Source organism: Trichosurus vulpecula, chromosome 3 (assembly GCF_011100635.1).
Source record: "Trichosurus vulpecula isolate mTriVul1 chromosome 3, mTriVul1.pri, whole genome shotgun sequence".
Classification (NCBI taxonomy): Eukaryota; Metazoa; Chordata; class Mammalia; order Diprotodontia; family Phalangeridae; genus Trichosurus; species Trichosurus vulpecula.
Window position 1 is genome coordinate 95,020,114 of NC_050575.1, and position 20,883 is coordinate 95,040,996.

General features: G+C 38.5%; 1 protein-coding gene across 2 annotated transcripts in view; it reads left to right on the top strand.

Moving 5' to 3' along the window:
• Positions 1 to 20,883, top strand: part of FAF2 (Fas associated factor family member 2) — a 97,113-nt gene that overhangs the window by 16,636 nt on the left and 59,594 nt on the right. For both annotated transcript variants that reach the window (XM_036749334.1, XM_036749333.1), the window contains exon 2: positions 8,443 to 8,511. In XM_036749334.1, the coding sequence (XP_036605229.1) occupies positions 8,443 to 8,511 (69 nt within the window). The remainder of the gene's footprint in view (positions 1 to 8,442; positions 8,512 to 20,883) is intronic.

Below are 20,883 nucleotides of genomic sequence, written 5' to 3' on the forward strand. Positions count from 1 at the left end.
TATTGAAATAGCCTCTTAATTGTTCTCCATGCCTAAAGCTACTCACACTCTGCTGCCAAAGTAATTTCCTTATGTGTAGATTTGCATGGTGACTCCATTATCCAACCAGCTATAGTAGCTTTCTTTTGCCTCTACGATAAAATGCAAACTCCTGTTTAGTTTTTAAAGCCCTACCCAACCTGTTCCCAACCTACCTTCTAGCCTAAATGGACATTACTCCCTCTTCCACACTTGGAGATCCAGCCAAACTAGCCTTCTCTCTGTTCCTCAGTCACCCTGCTCCATCTCCCTTGCCCTTTGGGTTAGTTGTCTCCCATTCCTGGGGTGTCCATTCCACTCCCCCTTACCTCCAGCTTATAGAGTTTCTTTGTCGAGATGCAGCTGAAGCACTATCTTATACATGAATCCTTTCCTGATCCCTGAAACTGATCATGCCTTCCTTTCCAAACCACCTTGTATTTAACTATTTTGCCTATGTTTGTATTAACTCTGTATTTATGAGAGGCATTTTTTAATGTATTTGTGTTTAATGGGGAGACACCATTAGCATGTAAGCTCGTTGTGAACAGGAATTGTTTAATTCTTTGTATTTATATCCTCTTAGCAAAGTGATGAAGTCACACATTCTTGAAGTATCAGAATACTTACATGCATTATAAACTTGCAGTGGATTTTGGAGTGAACATTTCTGTCTTAGGACTGATCAGTCTGAACCTGAGTCAGTGAGTTGAATCTTGCTAATGGTGACTCTAAGCATTGACCCCAGGGGAGAGTTTAAGAGGATTACCAGCTTGGAAATGTATGAGAAATGGAAAAGATATTTGTGTCAGAGCTAGGAAGAAACATGAATCTGTTTTCTAAGATAGTAGCATGATGATTGGCCACTTGGAAGGGACAGGCCAAGAGGCAAATTAACTTAGAAAACTGTGCTGTCTGATTTTGGTTAGATCAATTTTGTGTTTAAAAAAATTTTTTTAACCTTATTCCCCTGAGTTTGCTGCTAAGGTCCTTTTTGAAAACTCTTACCTCCCTTTAGAGAATGTAAGGAAAGAAAGGGAATATATATAAGGCCAGCCATTCGGCTTTATAGCAGTTGTAGAAAGACAGAAAGGACCAATATCCCAATAGCTCTGGGATTCAGAGACAATTGAAGTAAAGAGAGGAGAGGAGAAAAACCCTTTGACCTTTTGCCCTATTCTTGCCTGAGGTCTTTTTAATGAAATTTACCTCTCTTCTCCATTCTTACTTCCTTTCCCCCAAATAAAAATCCCAACACCCCAGAACAAAACGAATTTTATGCTAAATTGAATACTCTCAGATCTTTAGGTTTAGGTCTTTTTCCAGAGCTGCCAGTAGGTAACAAAATTATCTGCTTTTTGACTTTGCCCTTTTTTTAATCATTCAGTTAAGGTGTTACTGAGTATGGTAGTGGCTTAAAATCTGTAGGGATGTGGAGAAACTGAGTGATAACTTCACTGTTATCTGTAGAATATTCATGAATATTCTGTATTCTATAAAATACATATTATATAAAATATATTACATAAATTATATTAAATAAAATATAAAATATTCTCCAAAATATAAAATAAATATTCTATAAAAACCTATTTGTTAAGTTTCCTTATTTATGATTCTTAAAAAGACAAATTTGGGAAAGGGTTTAAAGCAGTGTCTGAAGTAAAGTTGTCGGTTTGCTGCTTCTCAGAGTATAGATAGCTAAGGATAGATGTTTTGATGACAGAGATTCTTGCTTTATTTTGCATTCTAGTAGTGGGAATAATATATTGTAAGAAATGGGAGGAGTTTTGTTTCCACAGAACTAAAGGTGTACTTCCCCCCCCATCCCCCACCCCAAGCTTTAGCAGAAACCTGGCCTCAAGGTTGGTCAGGTGAGAGGTCAGAGGCTTGTACACATGCGCATGCTTTTTGAGAAAGCAGTCAGGGGAATTAAAGAGGCCAAACTGCTTGAACCAGTTCAAGCTTATCTAGGGTCTGGTCTTGCTCAAGAATCCAGGCCTACTGATTTGCAGAATTTGCATATGTTAAAGAGGGAAAGTAGGGGAAGTAAAAGAATGTAGTTTAATCCTAAACTAAGACAAGGAAAATCTAATTAACTTCACTTTTGCTTCTGTATCCTTATTATCCTACCTATATATACTGTATAATCTAGGAACATTATGTAAAAAATAAAGATTGTAACCTAACCATAACTCTAGCAGGAGTGGAGGGAATGGTTACCCCTGCTCCTGCAGCTGTATCAGTGTGAGTGTTCCAGGGAGCACTACACCTGCTCTCTTGAGGAGTGTAATAAAATGCCTTCCTCTGCCCACTCTGGTCCTGAGTTCTTTGGGTGACAATGGGCAAATCGCATGGATCTTCCTAAGGTCAAGTGAAGGGAAGCAATGAGCAGCAGAAGCTCATCTCAGGCTTATTCCTGGATCTTGCCTTGGGGTGTCCTGTGATCCCCACGGCGGTGTTAAGAGGGTTACGACTCTGGATTCACTTGGGGAACCCTGTGGTCTGCACACCCTTCTTAAGGGGACATCACTTGGGTCTTCCGGCCCTGTCTCAGGAGCCTTGTGATCTTACCGCCGTTCTAAGGGGCCATCACTTGGGTCCTCCTTAGGGTCTGACCCTTAGGAGCCCTGTGATCCCCACAGATTAAGGGGGGCTACCACTTGGTCTTCCTCTGGAAGTCCTGTGGTCTGTACAGCCTTCCCTAGGGATTATCACAGGGTTCTTCCTCAGGACTTTGGCCCTGCCTAGGAAGTCCAGTGATCCGCAAAGCCACGTTTTCTCACAGTTTGGGGAAGTCCAGTGATCCCCAAAACCACATTTCTCACATATATGAACACAGATTACTCTTTCATAATAAGAGGGTTGAGGTGCAAACATGCTTCCTAAGGCAGAAAGGCATTGCCACTGTGTTAGGAGATAAAGCTTTCCGGAGAAGGTAGCATTTGAGGTGGGTAGGATAGGTTTAAATTCCTCAGGAAAAGGAGAAGCTGGAAGACCTGTCATTTACCAGGAATAGTGTAGTTTGATCAAAGGTATGGAAATAGAACAGAGTGTGTTTGGGGAACTAGGAAGTAATGAAGGGCAACTATTAAATAAGGAGGAAAAGGTAAGATTATCCAGTTTGTTGAGGGTCTTAAATGCCAAGGGAAAAAAATTTGAACTTTACTAACTAGGTAGTAGAGATCACTGATGATTTTTGAAGAGAGAAATGACACGAGCATATCTATAGTTAATAAATATTATTCCACAAATGCTAAGGATGGATGTGTATTGTTGCTGGAGAGAACATGGGAAATAAAGAGAAGATACTAGCCAAAGTGGTAGTATATTTCTTTTCCTGGGTATTGTTTTTACTTGCACAACTCTTTTATGAAATTATAGCAGGGAAATAAATAATAACTTCTAGAGTAGAGGCCTGTAGCTTTGAATGCGGTAATCAGTGCAAATATTGGTTAAAATTGTCCCCCGCCTTTTTTACTCAAGATACAAATATTTTATATTGGCTTATGCTGAGTATTTTCAGAATATTTGTTCATTGCCCTTTTCAGTATTGGCCACTAGAAAGTATTCTGATCAGCAGCGAGGCTGTACTATGGTAAATCTTTTTCCATATAATGTGTTCAGTAGTGACTTGCCTTTTTTGCCAAGTCCTTCTTATTTATTTTTAAATATCTCTTTTAGGAGGCAGCTAGGTGGTACAGTGAGTAGAGCACCAGCCCTGGAGTCAGGAGTACCTTACTTCAAATCTGGCCTCAGACACTTGACACACTTAATAGCTGTGTGACCTTGGGCGAGTCACTTAACCCCAATTGCCTTCCCTTCTCCCCTCAAAAAATAAATACCTCTTTTATACTTGAAATTAATTTTTTTCCACAAAGATGTGTTGTATTCTTGGGCTTGGGATCATAGAATTTTATGACTGATGATACATCCACTAACCCAACAACTCCCTAATGTCTCTCCTGATGTTATGACTCTTTATTTTTTTCACATTTTTTTTGCTTTAATTTATTTAATATTTTTAGTTTTCAGCATTGATTTTCATAAGAGTTCAAATTACAAATTTTCTCCCCATTTCTACCTCCCTCCCCCACTCCAAGATGGCATATATTCTGGTTGCCCTGTTCCCCAGTCAGCCCTCCCTTCTGTCACTCCACTCCCCCTACCCCATCCCCTTTTCCCTTACTTTCTTGTAGGACAAGATAAATTTCTATGCCCCATTGCCTGTATATCTTATTTCCTAGTTGCATGCAAAAACTTTTTTTTTGTGGTTTTTGAACGTCTGTTTTTAAAACTTTGAGTTCCAAATTCTCTCCCCACCCACCATCCCTAAGAAGGCAAGCAATTCAATATAGACCACATGTGTATCATTATGTAAAACCCTTCCACAATACTCATGTTGTGAAAGACTAACTATATTTTGCTCCTTCCTCTCCTATCCCCCTTTATTCAGTTTTCTCCCTTGACCCTGTCCCTTTTCAAAAGTGTTTGTTTTTGATTACCTCCTCCCCCTATCTGCCCTCCCTACTATTGTCCCCCCCCCCCCCCGCCTTTTTATCTCCTTTCTCCTTCTTTCCTGTGGGGTAAGATACCCAATTAAGTGTGTATGTTATTCCCTCCTCAGGTCAAATCCAATGAGAGTAAGATTCACTCATTCCTCTTCAACCTACCCCCTCTTCCCTCCCAACAGAACTGCTTTTTCTTGCCACTTTTATGTGAGATAATTTACCCCATTCTATCTCTCCCTTTCTTCCTCTCTCAGTATATTCCTTTCTCATCCCTTAATTTGATTTTATTTTTTTAGATATCATCCCTTCATATTCAACTCATCCTGTGCCCTCTGTCTGTATATATATGTATGTATGTATGTATGTATGTATATTCCCTTCAGCTACCCTAATACTGAGGTCTCATAAATTATACACATCATCTTTCCATGTAGGAATGTAAACAAAACAGGTCAGCTTTAGTCTCTTGTGATTTCTCTTTCTTGTTTACTTTTTCATGCTTCTCTTGATTCTTGTGTTTGAAGGTCAGATTTTCTATTCAGCTCTAGTCTTTTCACTGAGAAAGCTTTGAAAGTCCTCTATTTTATTGAAAGTCCATATTTTGCCCTGAAGTATTCTACTCAGCTTTGCTGGGTAGGTGATTCTTGGTTTTAATCCTAGCTCCATTGACCTCTGGAATATCATACTCCAAGGCCTTTGATCCCTTAATTTAGAAGCTGCTAGATCTTGTGTTATCCTGATTGTGTTTCCACAGTACTCAAATTGTTTCCTTCTGGCTGCTTGCAGTATTTTCTGCTTGATCTGGCAGCTCTGGAATTTGGCAACAGTATTCTCAGGAGTTTTCTTTTTGGGAACTTTTTCAGGAGGCAATCGGTGGATTCTTTCAATTTCTATTTTACCCTCTGACTCTAGAATATCAGGGCAGTTGTCCTTGATAATTTCTTCAAAGATGATATCTAGGCTCTTTTTTTGATCATGGCTTTCAGGTAGTCTAATAATTTTTAAATTATTTCTCCTGGATCTATTTTCCAGGTCAGTGATTTTTCAAATGAGATATTTCACATTGTCTTCCATTTTTTCATTCTTTTGGTTCTGTTTTACAACATCTTGATTTCTCATAAAGTCATTAGCTTTCACTTGCTCCAATCTAATTTTTAAGGTAGTATTTTCTTCAGTGGTCTTTTGGACCTCTTTTTCCATTTGGCTGATTATGGCTTTCAAGGCATTCTTCTCCTCATTGGCTTTTTGGAGCTCTTTTGCCATTTGAGTTAGTCTATTTTTTAAGGTGTTATTTTCTTCAGTATTTTTTTGGGTCTCCTTTAGCCAGTCGTTGACTTGTTTTTCATGGTTTTCTTGCATCACTCTCATTTCTCTTCCCAATTTTTCCTCTACTTCTCTTAAGTTGCTTTTCCAAATCCTTTTTGAGGTCTTCCATGGCTTGAGACCAGTTCATGTTTTTCTTGGAGGCTTTTGATGTAGACTCTTTGACTTTGTTGACTTCTTCTGGCTGTATGTTTTGGTCTTGTTTGTCACCAAGGAAAGATTCCAAAGTCTGAGTCTGAATCTGAGTTCATTTTTGCTGCCTGTCCATGCTCCCAGCCAACTACTTGACCCTTGAGCTTTTTGTCAGGATATGACTGCTTGTAGAATAGAGTACTTTGTCCCAAGCTTGAGGGACTGCGCTGTTGTTTTCAGAGCTATTTCTACACATCAAGCTGTGCCACACCAGCGCTCCTCTTTCCCCAAGAACTGGCAACCTGGACTGGACTCAGAACTAAGCTGGCTCTGCACTCCTGCTCAGATCCACTGCTTAATTCCTCCCACCAGGTGGGCTTGGGGCAGGAAGCAACTGTAGCTGTAGCTCTGGAAGCAGCCTCAGAGCTGCATCACCTCCGCTGCCCTGAGGTGGTGGCTGAACTGTGAACTCCTTTCACTCTGTCCCAGCAGCTTTTCCCACTAACCTTCTCTGTTGTCTTTGGTATTTGTGTGTTGAGAAGTCTGGTAACTGCCACAGCTCACTGATTCAGAGCTCTAGGGCCTATTCCCCTTGGCTCCCGGTCTCGTTGGTCTAGGAGCAGCTCTGCTCCCAGTTCTGTGCGGTAGACCTTACCCAGCAACCCTCCAGGATGTCCTGGGCTGAAGCCCTGCTTCCCTCTGCTATTTTGTGGGTTCTGCAGTTCTAGAATTTGTTCATAGCCATATTTTATCGGTGTTTGTAGGGACCTGGCAGGGAGCTCATGTAAGTCCCTGCTTTCCAGCCACCATCTTGGCTGATGTTATCACTTGTTAGCCAGAAGTCAAATATCTTCTTCCCCTACTCCTCCAACGTGATTGTTTTATGATTGGTCAATGATGATTAACAGTAGTCCTTGATCCTTTGCGTATTCCCCAATTATATTGACTTCAAAAGATATTTTGCTCTTAGGTTAGACCGTAATAAGTAATTAATTATATCAAGGTTGTTTAAGTTCTCTGTTGTTTTGCTTATGTTTTTTTTTTGTAAAACTAAAGTATATTTTAAACAATAGGGCCTATTTAATATTAATCTGTTTCTGTTTGCTAAACTGCATTACAGTGTGAATATGGGTTAGGATAAAGAAGTATGGTGTTGGAGGCCAGAAGACCCAGCTTTTAAGCCCTGACTCTGCTTCTCATTATCATTGCGATTTTGGGCAAGTCACTTAACATATCAACCATAGCTTAGTTCTTTACCCTTTATAAACATTTTCACACAACTCTTTGGGATATGTATTCTAAGTATCCTTTACCTTCATTTTACAGGTGAAGCCACTAAAGCTCAAAAGAGTTTTAAGTAAATTATCCAGGATTATTTGGCCAGTAAAATATCAAAACCTGTATTTTTGATTCCAAGTCTAGGGCCCTTTTCAATGTATCGTTTAGTGCCTCTGGACCTCAGTTTCTTCATATTTGAAATGAGGGAATGTGACTAAATGATCTTCAAGGTTCCTTAAGTCACTTGATTTTTGTGGTCCTCAGTTTTCCCATCTGTTAAATGGATATAATAATACCTACACTACCTACCTCTCCAGGGTTTAAGGATCAGTTGAAATAATGAATGTGAATGCCCTTAGTTAATTGTAAAGTGTTACGCAACCATATAGTACAACTGTTACTTCAAAGGATCATAGATTAAGAGTTTAAAAAGGATCTTTGAGGTAGTTTAGTCCTACTCTTTATAGATACAGAAACAAATATGTGATCTACACTTTTGTGATAAAAACTTAGAAAATTTGGAGAATTATTTCCCACATTTACTAAAGATTTGGATATACTGCGTGAATTATTATGAATTTGAACTTAATTTTTGCTATATTACTTTAGCACCGTGTTTCCTTGACTGAAGGCCTTCTCCAGGCCTTCATTGTGACATAGAGATGACTGTGCTATTCAAAAGTATGCCTTTGGAACTTGAGCTCTGGGAGATCCTATCAAGACTATAAAATGTTGACCTGGCGATGGGTTTTGCTCACTTGACTTAAAGCTAATTTAAATATAAAGAAGCATTGATTATCTCACCCCAGAAATTCTACCAGTGTTATATTAGGCAAGTCACTTTACTTCTCTGGGTCTCATTTTCCTTATCTGTAAAGAGAGTTGGTTGGACTAGGTCCCTTTCACCTCGAAATCTATGATCTTATGAACCCATAAAGACCATCACACTAAAGTTTGGAGGAAGCTGAAATTTGCATTAGTGAATAAGACTTTGAAATATTGAAAGTAGTGACTTGCTTTATTAGAATTAAGTACATTTTACCTCACAGAGTTATGTTTTTAAACTGTAATGCGCTGTATAAATGTGATATGCTTTGATACTTTTCTAATCATCCATAGGTGGGTAAATGCTCACCATTTTTTTCAATGTAGTAATTTGACTTTTTACCTTGTCCTTTAGGATTTGACTGGTATCGAGTCTATGGATCAATGTCGCCATACCCTGGAACAACACAACTGGAACATAGAGGTACACTGAGTGGACACTCTTGGGCAGGTTTTTTTCTTTTCTAGTTTTATGAAGAATCAGAAACCCCTCAGATTTCTCTATAATGCCTTCCTTAATGCCTTGTTCCCTTTCTCCCACTTGGTAATGACTTCCATAATTTTTATTCAACAAACATTTTAAAAGTATTTTTCCAAGACACTATACTTGGTGCTGGACATATGTTAAAATGATAAATAATTGAATTAAATAATTAAAAATTAGTCGCTTTTCCTTTCAGAGAGTCTGTAGTTACTTACAATACAGGGAATTATACGTATATAAGTGAGTATGATACAAGAATGTTATAGAAATATAGGAGAGTAAAAATTGTATAAGAAAATGTGAGGAAGGGAGTTTCAAGCTAGGAACTTTAGAGTATGATTTCATTGAGAAGATAGCATCAGTGTAGGGTCTTGAAGAAATGAAAGGATTTAAAAAGTACAGTTGCGAAGGAAGAACTTTCCAGGAATGAAAAAGGATCACAATTGGGAAACACGTAATAGTCCAGCTTAGCTGAATTGAAAGGAACATCAAAGGGGAATAGTCTAAAATAAGAATGGAAAAGTAATTTGGCACCAGATTGTGCAGGATCTTAAATTTCCTGCTAAGGAGCCCTTATTTTATCTTAGAGGCAGTAGGGAATCACTGAAGATTTTTAAGCAAGGAAATTATGTAGATTGATGAATTAGGAAGTTTTGGTGGTGGTGTTTTGGTAGCCTTGTAAAGGATGAATTGGAAAGAGCGTAGTCCGGTGATAGTAAAACTAGTTTGGAGGCTGTTATAGTAATCTATGTGAGAGATGTTGCCAGGCTAAATTAGCTTGGTGGCAGCATGATTCGAGAAGAGAAAGGGGACAGATGGAAGATATGGTAGAAGTAGAATTAATAGGACGATCACCTGAGTAGATATGAATTTAAGGAAAAAGAGAAAGTCAAAGACGATTAAGATTTCTAGCCTGAGGGACAGAAAGAATGGTTATGCTTTTGATAGAAATTGGGATGTTATTGGTAGGAGGAGAAGGCTTTGGGGAAATAATTATGATTTCTGTTTAGGATATGATAAATTCCATGTGCTTTTGGGACATACAGGTAGAGATTTCCAACAGGAAGTTGGACATATGAGACCATAGCTTTATGGAGAAGGAAACTGGATTTGGGATTCATCTGCATAGAATTGAGCCCATTTTAGTGCATGAGATTACTAATGGAGAGAATGTAAAACAGAAATGAGTTGAGACCAAAGCCTTGGGGAACAACTGTACTTCAGGAGTGGAAAGAGAGGAAAGATAACCCAGTAAAGTAACCAGAGGTCCAGTGGTTAGGCAGGTTGAAGGAGAATCAGGAGAGTTCCATGGAAGCTGAGGGATGAAAGAGAGGAGATGTCGGTTAATAACATTATCTGCTGCAGAAAAACCAAGGAGAATGAAGCTTGGGAGAAGACGATTAGGAGGACGGTGGTGAAGTAAATGCAGCCAATGCAATCAATATAGAATAAAGAAAACACTGAAAGACCCTGAAAACTGATTAATTGTAATGACCAATTTTGGCCTCAGAGAACATATTATGGAACATATTTCTCTTCTCTTAATAAAGAAGAGGTTATGGAAATATAGTGGAAAGAGCAGTGCCACTGGAGTCAAAGAACCTGAGTTTAAATCCTGCCTCTGACTCTTACTACCTGTGTAACCCTGGGCAAGTTCCCTAACCACCAAAGCCTGAGTTCCTCACTGGCAAAAAAAAAGAATATAACTTTTTTTTAAGGTTATGGTTGACCATAGAGAGGGTAATGCCAGTTAAGTAGTGGGATTGGAAGCCAAATGGTAAGAATCCAAGGAGGAAATAATGTGGTAATAAATGGTATTTACTAGTTAGCAGAGATATGGGGCAGTAGATTAAGGAATTGACAGTGTCAGGGGCCTTTTTAGGGTAGAGAAGACTTGACCTGAGCAGGCTTATAGGCAAAAACAGGTAGTGAGAGAGATCAGGGAAAGATCTCTGGAGCAAGATTTCCAGGGTAGATAGGAAAGCATTTGATCAAGGTCAGAGGTGCAGGAATTGGCCTTGGCAGAGTGAGGGTCTCCTCATCCTCCCAGACTGGAAGACCAGGAGAATATAGATGAAGAAATAAAGAAATTTTTGAATTGGGGAGAGAATGTAAAAGAATTTACCCCTAATAGCCACAGTCTTCTTCACAAGAAGCAAAATCATCTGACGAACTGGGCACTTAAAGGGAAATGACCATTCCTCCTTTATTTGCATCTTTCTTATGCATATAAACTATTACTTTGTTGCTTTAAAAAAATTCTTATTTTAATTGGTTTCTTTTGTTTTAGCATCACATTTATATCTGAATATTCTTCCCACATCCCCTACTCAGCAAGCCATCTTTATAATGAAAGGGGAGAGGGAGAATCACCTCAGCAAAACCAACCAATATATTGACTATGTCTGAAAATCAATTACTTTGTATATATCTCATATCCCCCTGTGAATGAATGAAAAATTATTAAATGCTTACTATATGCCAAACACTATGCTAAGCACTGGGATACGAATAAAAGAGAAAGACTGTCTCTGCTCCCAAGGAACTCACAATCTAATTGGGGGAGAAACACATATATGAGAATTCATCTGAAGAGTAGATGGCAAGGCCTAGGAGTCTTTAGAGTCCACGGTCAGATCAGATATCAGTGAATGTCTAGAGGTCTGGAAAGTACAGGGGTGATGGAAAAGCCCAATAATTTTCTATCTTAATTGGAAGTATTACAGTTGTTTATTCCCTGCTTATCCAAGCATTGTGAGCAGCTACGACTGCATGAGAAGAGGGTTGAAGCTTGAAGACCCTGACCCTCCACTTTAGGGAAGGGGGAAGTGTGGGCCTGAAGATCAAGGTGGAAGAGTGAGGTGATGGTGGGGGTTCTCAGGTGGGAGGGGACATCATCGATACAGGAGGTGGAAGGGGGGAAAGGAGTTGGGTGGAAGAACTCCCTCTAGTACCTGCTTGGTCTTTCAGAGCCTTGATGGCTGGAAAGTAGGCTGAAAATCCTAGGAAGACTCTAATCTCTGTGAAGGAAGGACATCTGTTTTATTTATATTTTATGTCTTCCAGAGTTTTTTGCATATAATAAATGCTCAATAAATATTTGTTAAATTGAATACCCAGTTAGATTTATTTTTAAGTTTAGGTTTCTAGTCTAGAGATGAAGGCTATAGATCTAGCAAATGGAAGGAATAGAAATTTTTAATTAAAAAATCTTGTAATTTCTGGCTAGGTATAAGGTAAACATGGACTTGTTCAAATTGTGACTAATAGAAAGCAGCTAGGTGGCGCAGTGTGTGAAGCACCGGCCCTGGAGTCAGGAGGACCTGAGTTCAAATTCGACCTCAGACACATGACACACTTAACTAGCTGTGTGACCTTGGGCAAGTCACTTAACCCCAATTGCCCTGCCTTTCCCCCCTCCAAAAACAAACAAAAAACCAAATTGTGACAAATAAGAGTTCTCTACTTTAACTGGGTTCTTATATATCATAGCTACTTCTCACAAAATTGTATTTAGAAGCTAAAGGTGTTATTGGCCCAAAATATAAATAGATATTCAGATAGAATCAGATGCTAGCAGGCTGCATGTTGACTTAGAAAACTTCAAATTAACATTTTCTGTGTTATTTTTTTTATTTTGCTAAACATTTCATAGTTATGTTTTAATATGGCGGCCAGCACTTGGGAGTTTTACTTGTTATCAGCTTAGATAACCAGTTATGAATGTTATTTGTGAACTTACTAAGGAAGTTCAGATGTTTGAATATTGGTTGTCAGTCAACATTTATTAAGCACCTTACTGTGTGCCTGGTACTTTTCTAGAGTCTCAGAACACAAAGACAAAAGTGAAACAGTTATTGCCCAAAGGAGCTTATATTCCATCTACATCCCTAAAGTTTTGAGGTTACATGATAGATATTGTTTCTTAACTCTAGTTTCAAAGAGTGTATACTGGACTAAGTGGACCATTGTCCTGACCCAGCAAATATTTTCCTATTTCTTTATATTGGCTTATGGTCCTATCTGTCCTGTTTCCTCCCCCTACTGGATTACTTTTATTAGGACTACCAACTCAAACATTTTAAAATGCTTGTTATCAAAGTTCTTCAGAAATCAGTCTCATATTATTTACATATACTTATTTAGAGTCTTTACATATACTTATTTAGAACTAGTATGTTCTTTTAACTATAGTCATTTCCTTTAGCTGTTCTAATCACACTAGTCAATTGTATATTCCATTCATTTAAAGAATGCTTATTAAACAGCCATTATGTGCTTAGCACTGTACTCTGTGGGCCCTTCAAAAGAAGTTTAAGTTGATATCCCTGCCCTTAGGAAACTTATTTACCATTTTGTGAGGGAACTAACATACATACTGCAATTAGGAAGGGCTTCATTAAGGAGGTGAGATTTAAGTTGGTTAATGTAAAAGGCAGTATGATGTAGTGGGGAGAGTGCCGGACTTGGACCCAGGAAGATAGTGGCTACATGACCATGGGCAAAGCATGTAATATCTCAGAGCTTCACCTAAAGGTATAAAGGAGAGTTGTATACATTGATTGAGGGAATTTCCACGTTAAAAAAAAAGGATCCTTGACATTTTGATATAGTTAGAAAGGAGTGTGAAAAGAATTTTGAGTAGGGGAAGATACTATGAGTAAAAGCTCATTGGTGGTCCTAAACAGATTCATGCTGCATAAAAAAAGTGTAGTGGACCCAGATTGTGATAGTATTGAAATGGCAGCTGGAACAGTTTGGACTATTTACTGGAGGCATTGGGGAGCTATTGATGATATTTGAGAAGGGGGGTCAGTTGACATGAAAGTAGTGCCCTATGCAGAAATAGGGAGTGATTAGATAAAGGGATTAAAGCCCAAGTCCAAGATATTCCATAGTTTCTTGGCATTGGCAAAAGTGGTATCTGTAGTAGTGATGGCTAAAGTTGCCAGACTTGTTCATTGAGATATATGTTTACTATAACAAGTTTAAGTCCAAATGTAGTTCCTTTTTTTGTCTTTTAATTTAATATTTAATTCCCCCCCCAGTTATTTGTAAAAACAACTTTTAGCATTTGTTTTAAATATTTTTTTGAGTTCCAAATACTCCTTCCTACTTCCCCTCTCTCTGCCTGCCTCCCCTCCCATTCAGAAGGCAAGCAATTTGATATAGATTATACATGTGCAGTCATGCAAAACATATTTCCGTGTCAGCCATGTTGTGCAAGAAAACAAAACAAAAAAAAAACAAGAAAAAGTATGCTTCATTTTGCATTGAAACTCCATCAGTTTTTTCTCTGGAGATGGATAGCATTTTTCATCATAAGTCCTTCAGAATTGTGTTGGATCATTTTAATGCTGAGAATACCTAAGTCATTCACAGTTGATCATCATACGGTATTACTGTTACTGTATACAGTGTTCTCTTGGTTCTGCTCATTTCACACTGCATTAGTTCATGTAAGTTTTTGTAGATTTTTCTGAGAGCATCCTGCTCATCATTTCTTATAGCCCAGTAGTATTCCATCACAATCATATACACCAGTTTGTTCAGCCATTCCCCAATTAATGTACATCCCCCAATTTCCCATTCTTTGCCACCACAAAAAGAGCTGCTATAAATATGTAACAACAATGTTGCTCGCAGTTGTTGTGGGGGTAAAAGACCAACAACAGCACACAGAAAGGCCGCTAGCACAGGTCCTTTGATCTGCTTTTCTAAGAAAAGCAACTTTAAGGGGTTAACAATTTCAGTTAAATTAAACATACATATACCATTCACTCAGTTCAGGGGGAAGAGCCAGCACACAACCACACAACCACACATTATATAAAGAGAGCCAACACACACAGAGAAATCAACAGACAGGCCTCTATCTGTTTGACCAGGGAATTACATAGTTAGCAGAGAGAGGCACCAAAATCTGAGTTTTCAAAGCGGGGGTGAGGGTGGGGCGGGGAGGTGGGGGGACCTCCAACAGCTACTCAGAGTCTTGTTTGGCCAGATCACCAATACTCTTCCAATGAGTGTGCCCTTGTTCAGGGTCAAAGGGTGTTATAACCATGCCACTCAAAACCATGTGAACTAGGCTTTCTTGTTTCTTAAGCAGGTCATCAAAGACTCTTGATTCAGTCAAAGAAACAAAGGCCAGACTCATCAGAGGCACTTGATTACCTCAGGGAAAACAGTAATAAAAAAGTCCCACCCTAATTACCATTGCAAAATATTGTTGTACATATAGGTCCTTTTCTTTGATCTCTTTGGGATACAGACCTAGTAGTGGTATTTCTGGGTCAAAGGGTATGTGTGGATTTATAGCCCTTTAAGCATAGTTCCAAATTGCTTTTCAGAATAGTTGGATTAGTTCACAACTCCACCAACAGTGTATTAATGTCCCAGTTTTCCCACATTCTCCCCAACACGTATCATTTTCCCTTTTTTTTAAATTGAGTATTTTTAGTTTTTAACATTGATTTCCACAAGATTTTGAATTTCAAAATTGTCTCCCCATTTCTACCCTCCCCCCCACCCCAAGGTGGCATTCTAATTGCCCCTTTCCCCAGTCTGCCCTCCCTTCTGTCACCCCACTCTCCCCCTTATCTCCTTTCCCCTTTCTTGTAGGACAGGATAGATTTCTATACCTCATTGCCTGTATATCTTATTTCCCAGTTGCATGTAAAAACAAATTTTTAAACATTTGTTTTTAGAACTTTGAATTCCAAATTCTCTCTCTTCTTCCCTCCCCACCCTCCCTCCTTGAGAAGTCAAGCAATTCAACATAGGCCATATATGTATCATTATACAAAACACTTCCCTAATAGTCATGTTGTGAAAGACTAACTATATTTCCCTCCATCCTATCCTGTCCTCCTTTATTCAATTTTGTCCCTTGACCCTGTCCCTTTTCAAAAGTATTTGCTTCTGACTACCTCCTCCTCCCCCAATCTGCCCTCCCTTCTATTATCCACACCCCCTTCCACCTCCCTTATCTCCTTCCCTCCCTACTTTCCTGTAGGGTAAGATACCCAATCAAGTGTGTATGTTATTCCTTCCTTAAGCCAAATCCGATGACAACAAGATTCACTCATTCCCTTTCACCTGCCCCCTCTTCCCTTCCAATAGAACTGCTTTTTCTTGCCACTTTTATGTGAAATAATTTACCCCATTCTATGTTTCCCTTGCTCCTTCTCCCAATATGTTCCTCTCTCACCCCTTAATTTTATTTTTTTTTTAGATATCATCCCTTCATATTCAACTCACCCTGTGCCCTCTTTCTATATATATGTGTATTCCCTTCAATCACTGTAATACTGAGAAAGGTCTCATGAGTTACAAATATCATCTTTCCATATAGGAATGTAAACAAAATGGTTCAACTTTAGTTAAGTCCTTTATGATTTCTCTTTCTTTTAATTTTTTTTTGGAGGGGGGAAGGCAGGGGAATTGGGGTTAAGTGACTTGCCCAAGGTCACACAGCTAGTAAGTGTGTCAAGTGTCTGAGGTCAGATTTGAACTCAGGTCCTCCTGACTCGAGGGCTAGTACTCTACTCACTGCGCCACCTAGCTGTCCCAATGATTTCTCTTTCTTGTTTACCTTTTCATGCTTCTTTTGATTCTTGTATTTGAAAGTTAAATTTTCTATTTAGCACTGTTCTTTTCAACAAGAATGCTTGAAAGTTCTGTATTTTATTAAAAGTCCATATTTTGCCCTGAAGTATTCTACTCAGTTTTTCTGGGTGGGTGATTCTTGATTTTAATCCTAGCTCCTTTGACCTCTGGAATATCATATTCCAAGCCCTTTGATCCCTTAATGTAGAAGCTGCTAGATCTTGTGTTATCCTAATTGTGTTTCCACAATACTCAAATTGTTCTTTGTGGCTGCTTGCAATATTTTCCCTTTGACCTGGGAACTCTGGAATTTGGCTACAATATTCCTAGGAGTTTTCCTTTTGGGATCTTTTTCAAGAGGTGTTTGGTGGATTCTTTCAATTTCTATTTTACCCTCTGGTTCTAGAATATCAGGGCAATTTTCCTTGATAATTTCTTGAAAGATGATGTCTAGGCCCTCTTTTTGATCATGGCTTTCAGGTAGTCCAATAATTTTTAAATTATCTCTCCTGGATTTATTCTCCAGGTCAGTGGTTTTTCCCATGAGATATTTCACATTGTCTTCCATTTTTTTCATTCTTTTGGTTCTGTTTTATAATATCTTGATTTCTCATAAAGTCACTAGCTTCCACTTGCTCCAGTCTAATTTTTAAGGCAGGATTTTCTTCAGTGGTCTTTTGGACCTCCTTTTCCATTTGGCTAATTCTGCCTTTCAAGGCATTCTTCTCCTCATTGGCTTTTTGGAGCCCTTTTGCCATTTGGGTTAGTCTATTTTTAAGGTGTTATTTTCTTCAGTATTTTTGGCTCTCCTTTAGCAAGATGTTGACTTGTTTTTCATTATTTTCTTGCATCATTCTCATTTCTCTTCCCAATTTTTCCTCTACTTCTCTTACTTGATTTTCCAGATCCTTTTTGAACTTTTCCATGGCCTGAGATCAATTCATATTTCTCTTGGGGGCTTTTGATGTAGGCTCTTTGACTTTGTTGACTTCTTCTGGCTGTATGTTTTGATCTTCTTTGTCACCAAGAAAGATTCTATAGTCTGAGTCCTTTTACACTGCTTGCTCATTTTCCCATCTAATTACTTGACTTTTGAGCTTTTTGTCAGGGTATGACTGCTTTCAGACTACAGAGTGCTTTATCCCTAGCTTCAGGGGTTTTCTGCTGCTGTTTTCAGAGCTACTTCTATTCTGAGTTGGTATGATACTCCTTTCCTGGCCTGTGCTCTGGTCTGTGTGTGTAGGCACTCCTTTCTCCCATGTAACTATCAGAATGATTCCCTCTCCACAGCCACCACAAGCTGTACCACACCCACGCTCCTCCTCCCCCAAGAACCACCAACCAAGACTATGACCCAGATCCAGGCAGAGCAAAGCAAGAGAATCCTGCCTGAGGGCCAGCAAAGCTATCCCTGTATTCCTGCTCTGATCAGCCACTTGATTCTCCCTACTGTGTGGGCCTGGAGCTGGAAGCAGTTGCCTCTGCCACCCTGGGGCTGTAGCAGGCCCGCATGCTACTGTCACCCATATCTAGCAGTGTTCCCACTGAACTGCTCCATTGTCTTTGGTGTTTGTGGGTTGAGAAGTCTGGACACTGCCACAGTTCAGTGATTCTGAGGCCTGCTCTGCCAGGTCTACTCTGGCCTGGTCTGACCTGGCATGGCCCATATTGGGCAGTCCTTCGCTCCCAGTACGCTGTGATAGACCCTTCCCAGTGACCTTCCAGGCCATCTTTGGCTGGAGACTTGTTTCATTCTGTTATTACGTGGGTTCTATAGCTCTAGAATTTGTTTAGAGTCATTTTTTACAGGTGTTTGGAGGGATTTGGGGGAGAGCTTAAGCAAGTCCCTGTTTTCAAGCCGCCATCTTGGCTCCTCCCTGCTATCATTTTCCGTTTTTGTTATAGTAGCCAATCTGATAGGTGTGAGGTGGCACCTCAGAGTTGTTTTAATTTGCATTTCTCTAATCAATAATGACTTATAATATTTTTTCATATGACTGTAGATAGCTTTGATCTGAAAACTGTTCATATGCTTTGACCATTTACCAGTTGGGGAATGGCCCTTATTTCTATAAATTTGACTCAGTTCTCTATACATTTGAGAAATGAGGTCTTTATCAGAGAAACTGGCTGTAAATTTTTTTCACAGTTCTGATTACTATGTATTTCTCTCCATCCTATTTTCCCCTTTTTATCCTACTCTCGCTCTTCACAATTTCAAGTATTTTGCTTCTGACTTTTATCAGTCCACCCTCCCTTCTATCAATGTGCCACTGCACTGGCCTTTTCTCCACCCCCCACCCCATGTACTCTTCTGCCTTTGTTTTCCTGTGCCTTACTATAGATTTCTATACCCAGCTGAGTTTGTTATGTTATTTTCTCTTTGAGCCACTTCCATTGAGAGTAAGGCTCATGCACTTCCCTTCACTTCCTCCATCTTCACCTCCATTGTTAAAGCTCTTTTCATGCCCCTTTTATGATAATTTACCTCGTTCCACCTTTCATTTTCTCTTAGTGCATTCCTCTTTCTCACTCCTTAATTTGTTTTAGATAATAATCCCATCATATTCAACTCATACCTGTGCCCTCTGTCTATGTATACTCCTTCTAACTGCCCTAATATTGAGAAAATTTTTAGGAGTTTTAAGTATCATTTTCCCATGTAGGAATATAAATAGTTAAGTTTATTGACTCCCTTAGGATTTCTCTTTGCTCTTCATCTTTTTATGCTTCTCTTGAATCCTGTATTGGAAAGTAAGATTTTCTGTTCAGCTCTGGTCTTTTCATCAGGAATACTTGAAAGTCCTCTGTTTCGTTAAGTATCCATTTTTTTTTTACCCTGAAGGATTATACTCAGTTTGCAGGGTAAGTGATTCTTGGTTGTAATCCCAGCTCTTTTGCCCTCCAGAATATCATATTCCAAGCCCTCTGATTCTTTAATGTAGAAACTGCTAAATCTTGTATTATTCTGACTGTGGCTCCACAGTATTTAAATTGTTTATTTTTTTCCCCAAACTTCATTTTTTTATTATATTTGCATTTATTTTACACTTAAATACAAAATAAGAAAAGAAAAAAAAATCAGGAGACCATAAGAGAGGATTCTGTATAAGCAATAAATTTCCATTTCAAGAAAACCTATATAATAAATACTACACATTATTTTCAAAGCTGTCCATCTTTGCTTCCTTGTATGTTTTCTTTTATCCTCTGCTGTGCACTTTTTACTTTATTTTCCCCCCCTTCTCCTTCAAGAAAGCTACAGTTAAGAACAGATATGTATGTATACACACATGCACATATACATATATATATACACATAATACACATAGATAATCCATAAACATACAGATATACACTCAAAGGCATATACGTAAAACTGCATTATGCTTATTTCCCTATGTCATCTATTTCTCTGTAGGTGGATAGCATCTTCCTTTGTAAGTCCAAGTCTTTCCATATTTTTCTGAATCCACCAGTTCATCATTTCCTATACCATAAAAAAGTTCTGACCCAATCACATTCTATATCGGAGATTGTGAGATTATTTTCCTCAATTTTTCTGCATTCCTTCTATTCTTGGTTACATAGGACTTATACAGGAAATTTTTTATTTAAAATTATCAAAATTATCAATTTTATATTTCAATGCTGCTCTCACCTTATAATATGGTTTAGGGTCTGATACTACTGAATCTAGTTCTTTTACATCTTTTTCCCCTGGTTTCCTTGAAATTTTTGACCCTCTGCTCTTTCAAATGAACCCTATTATTTTTTCTGACTCAGTATGAATTTTTAATATTTTAATTGGGATGGTATTACATAAATAGATTAGTTAGGTAGAATTGTCATTTTTTTATTGTACTAGCCTTACCTACCCTTGCAAAATACATATTCCTTCAATTATTTAAATCTAACTTTGTATAAAAGGTGTTTTGTGTTTATATTTGTTTAGTTCCTCTTTTTTGGCAAGTATATTCTATTTTTTAATATTGTGTAGTTATTTTATATAGTCAAAAACTGTTGATTAATATGACAGACACATAGGGTAGTTTCCCTATTATTTTTCTCTTTTGACTAGATCAGATTTTAGCTTTAACTTTTGTCTCAGATCATGATTACTGTCCTTGCTTTTTTACATAATAAATTCTATTCCTGACCTTTATTTTGTGTTCATGTGTATTTCTCATTTTTATAGCATTTCCTAAAAGCAATATATTGTTGAATTCAAATTTTTAATCTGCTATTCAGGTCCCGTTTTATGGGTAAATTCATCCCATTCATTCTAAACTATGATTACTTTTTGTATATTTTCCTCTTCCTATTTTCCCCACTAGCCTTTCCACCCTACTCTATGCCTGCACAGTCCTCTACTTTACTTCTACCTGCTACCTTGCCCTCCTATTCTTTAACCTGCCTCCACTTCAGAAATCCCTCCCTTATTCTCTCCCCCTTCCCTATACTCTTGCCCTCTTGTTTCTCTCTGAATTTAGAAGACTTTTATACTCTTCTAGGTATATATGTATTGTTCCTTCTTTATCCCATTCCCAATGAGTAGAGTTTCAGAGCTACCCACCTTCCTCCCCCATCTAATTCCTTTGTACCAGTTCTTCTCTTGCACCTCATTTGTATGAGATAATCATTCTTTTTGCCTTTTCTATATCATGTTTGTGAATCACATCATACTCAGCTCTACCCCGCTCT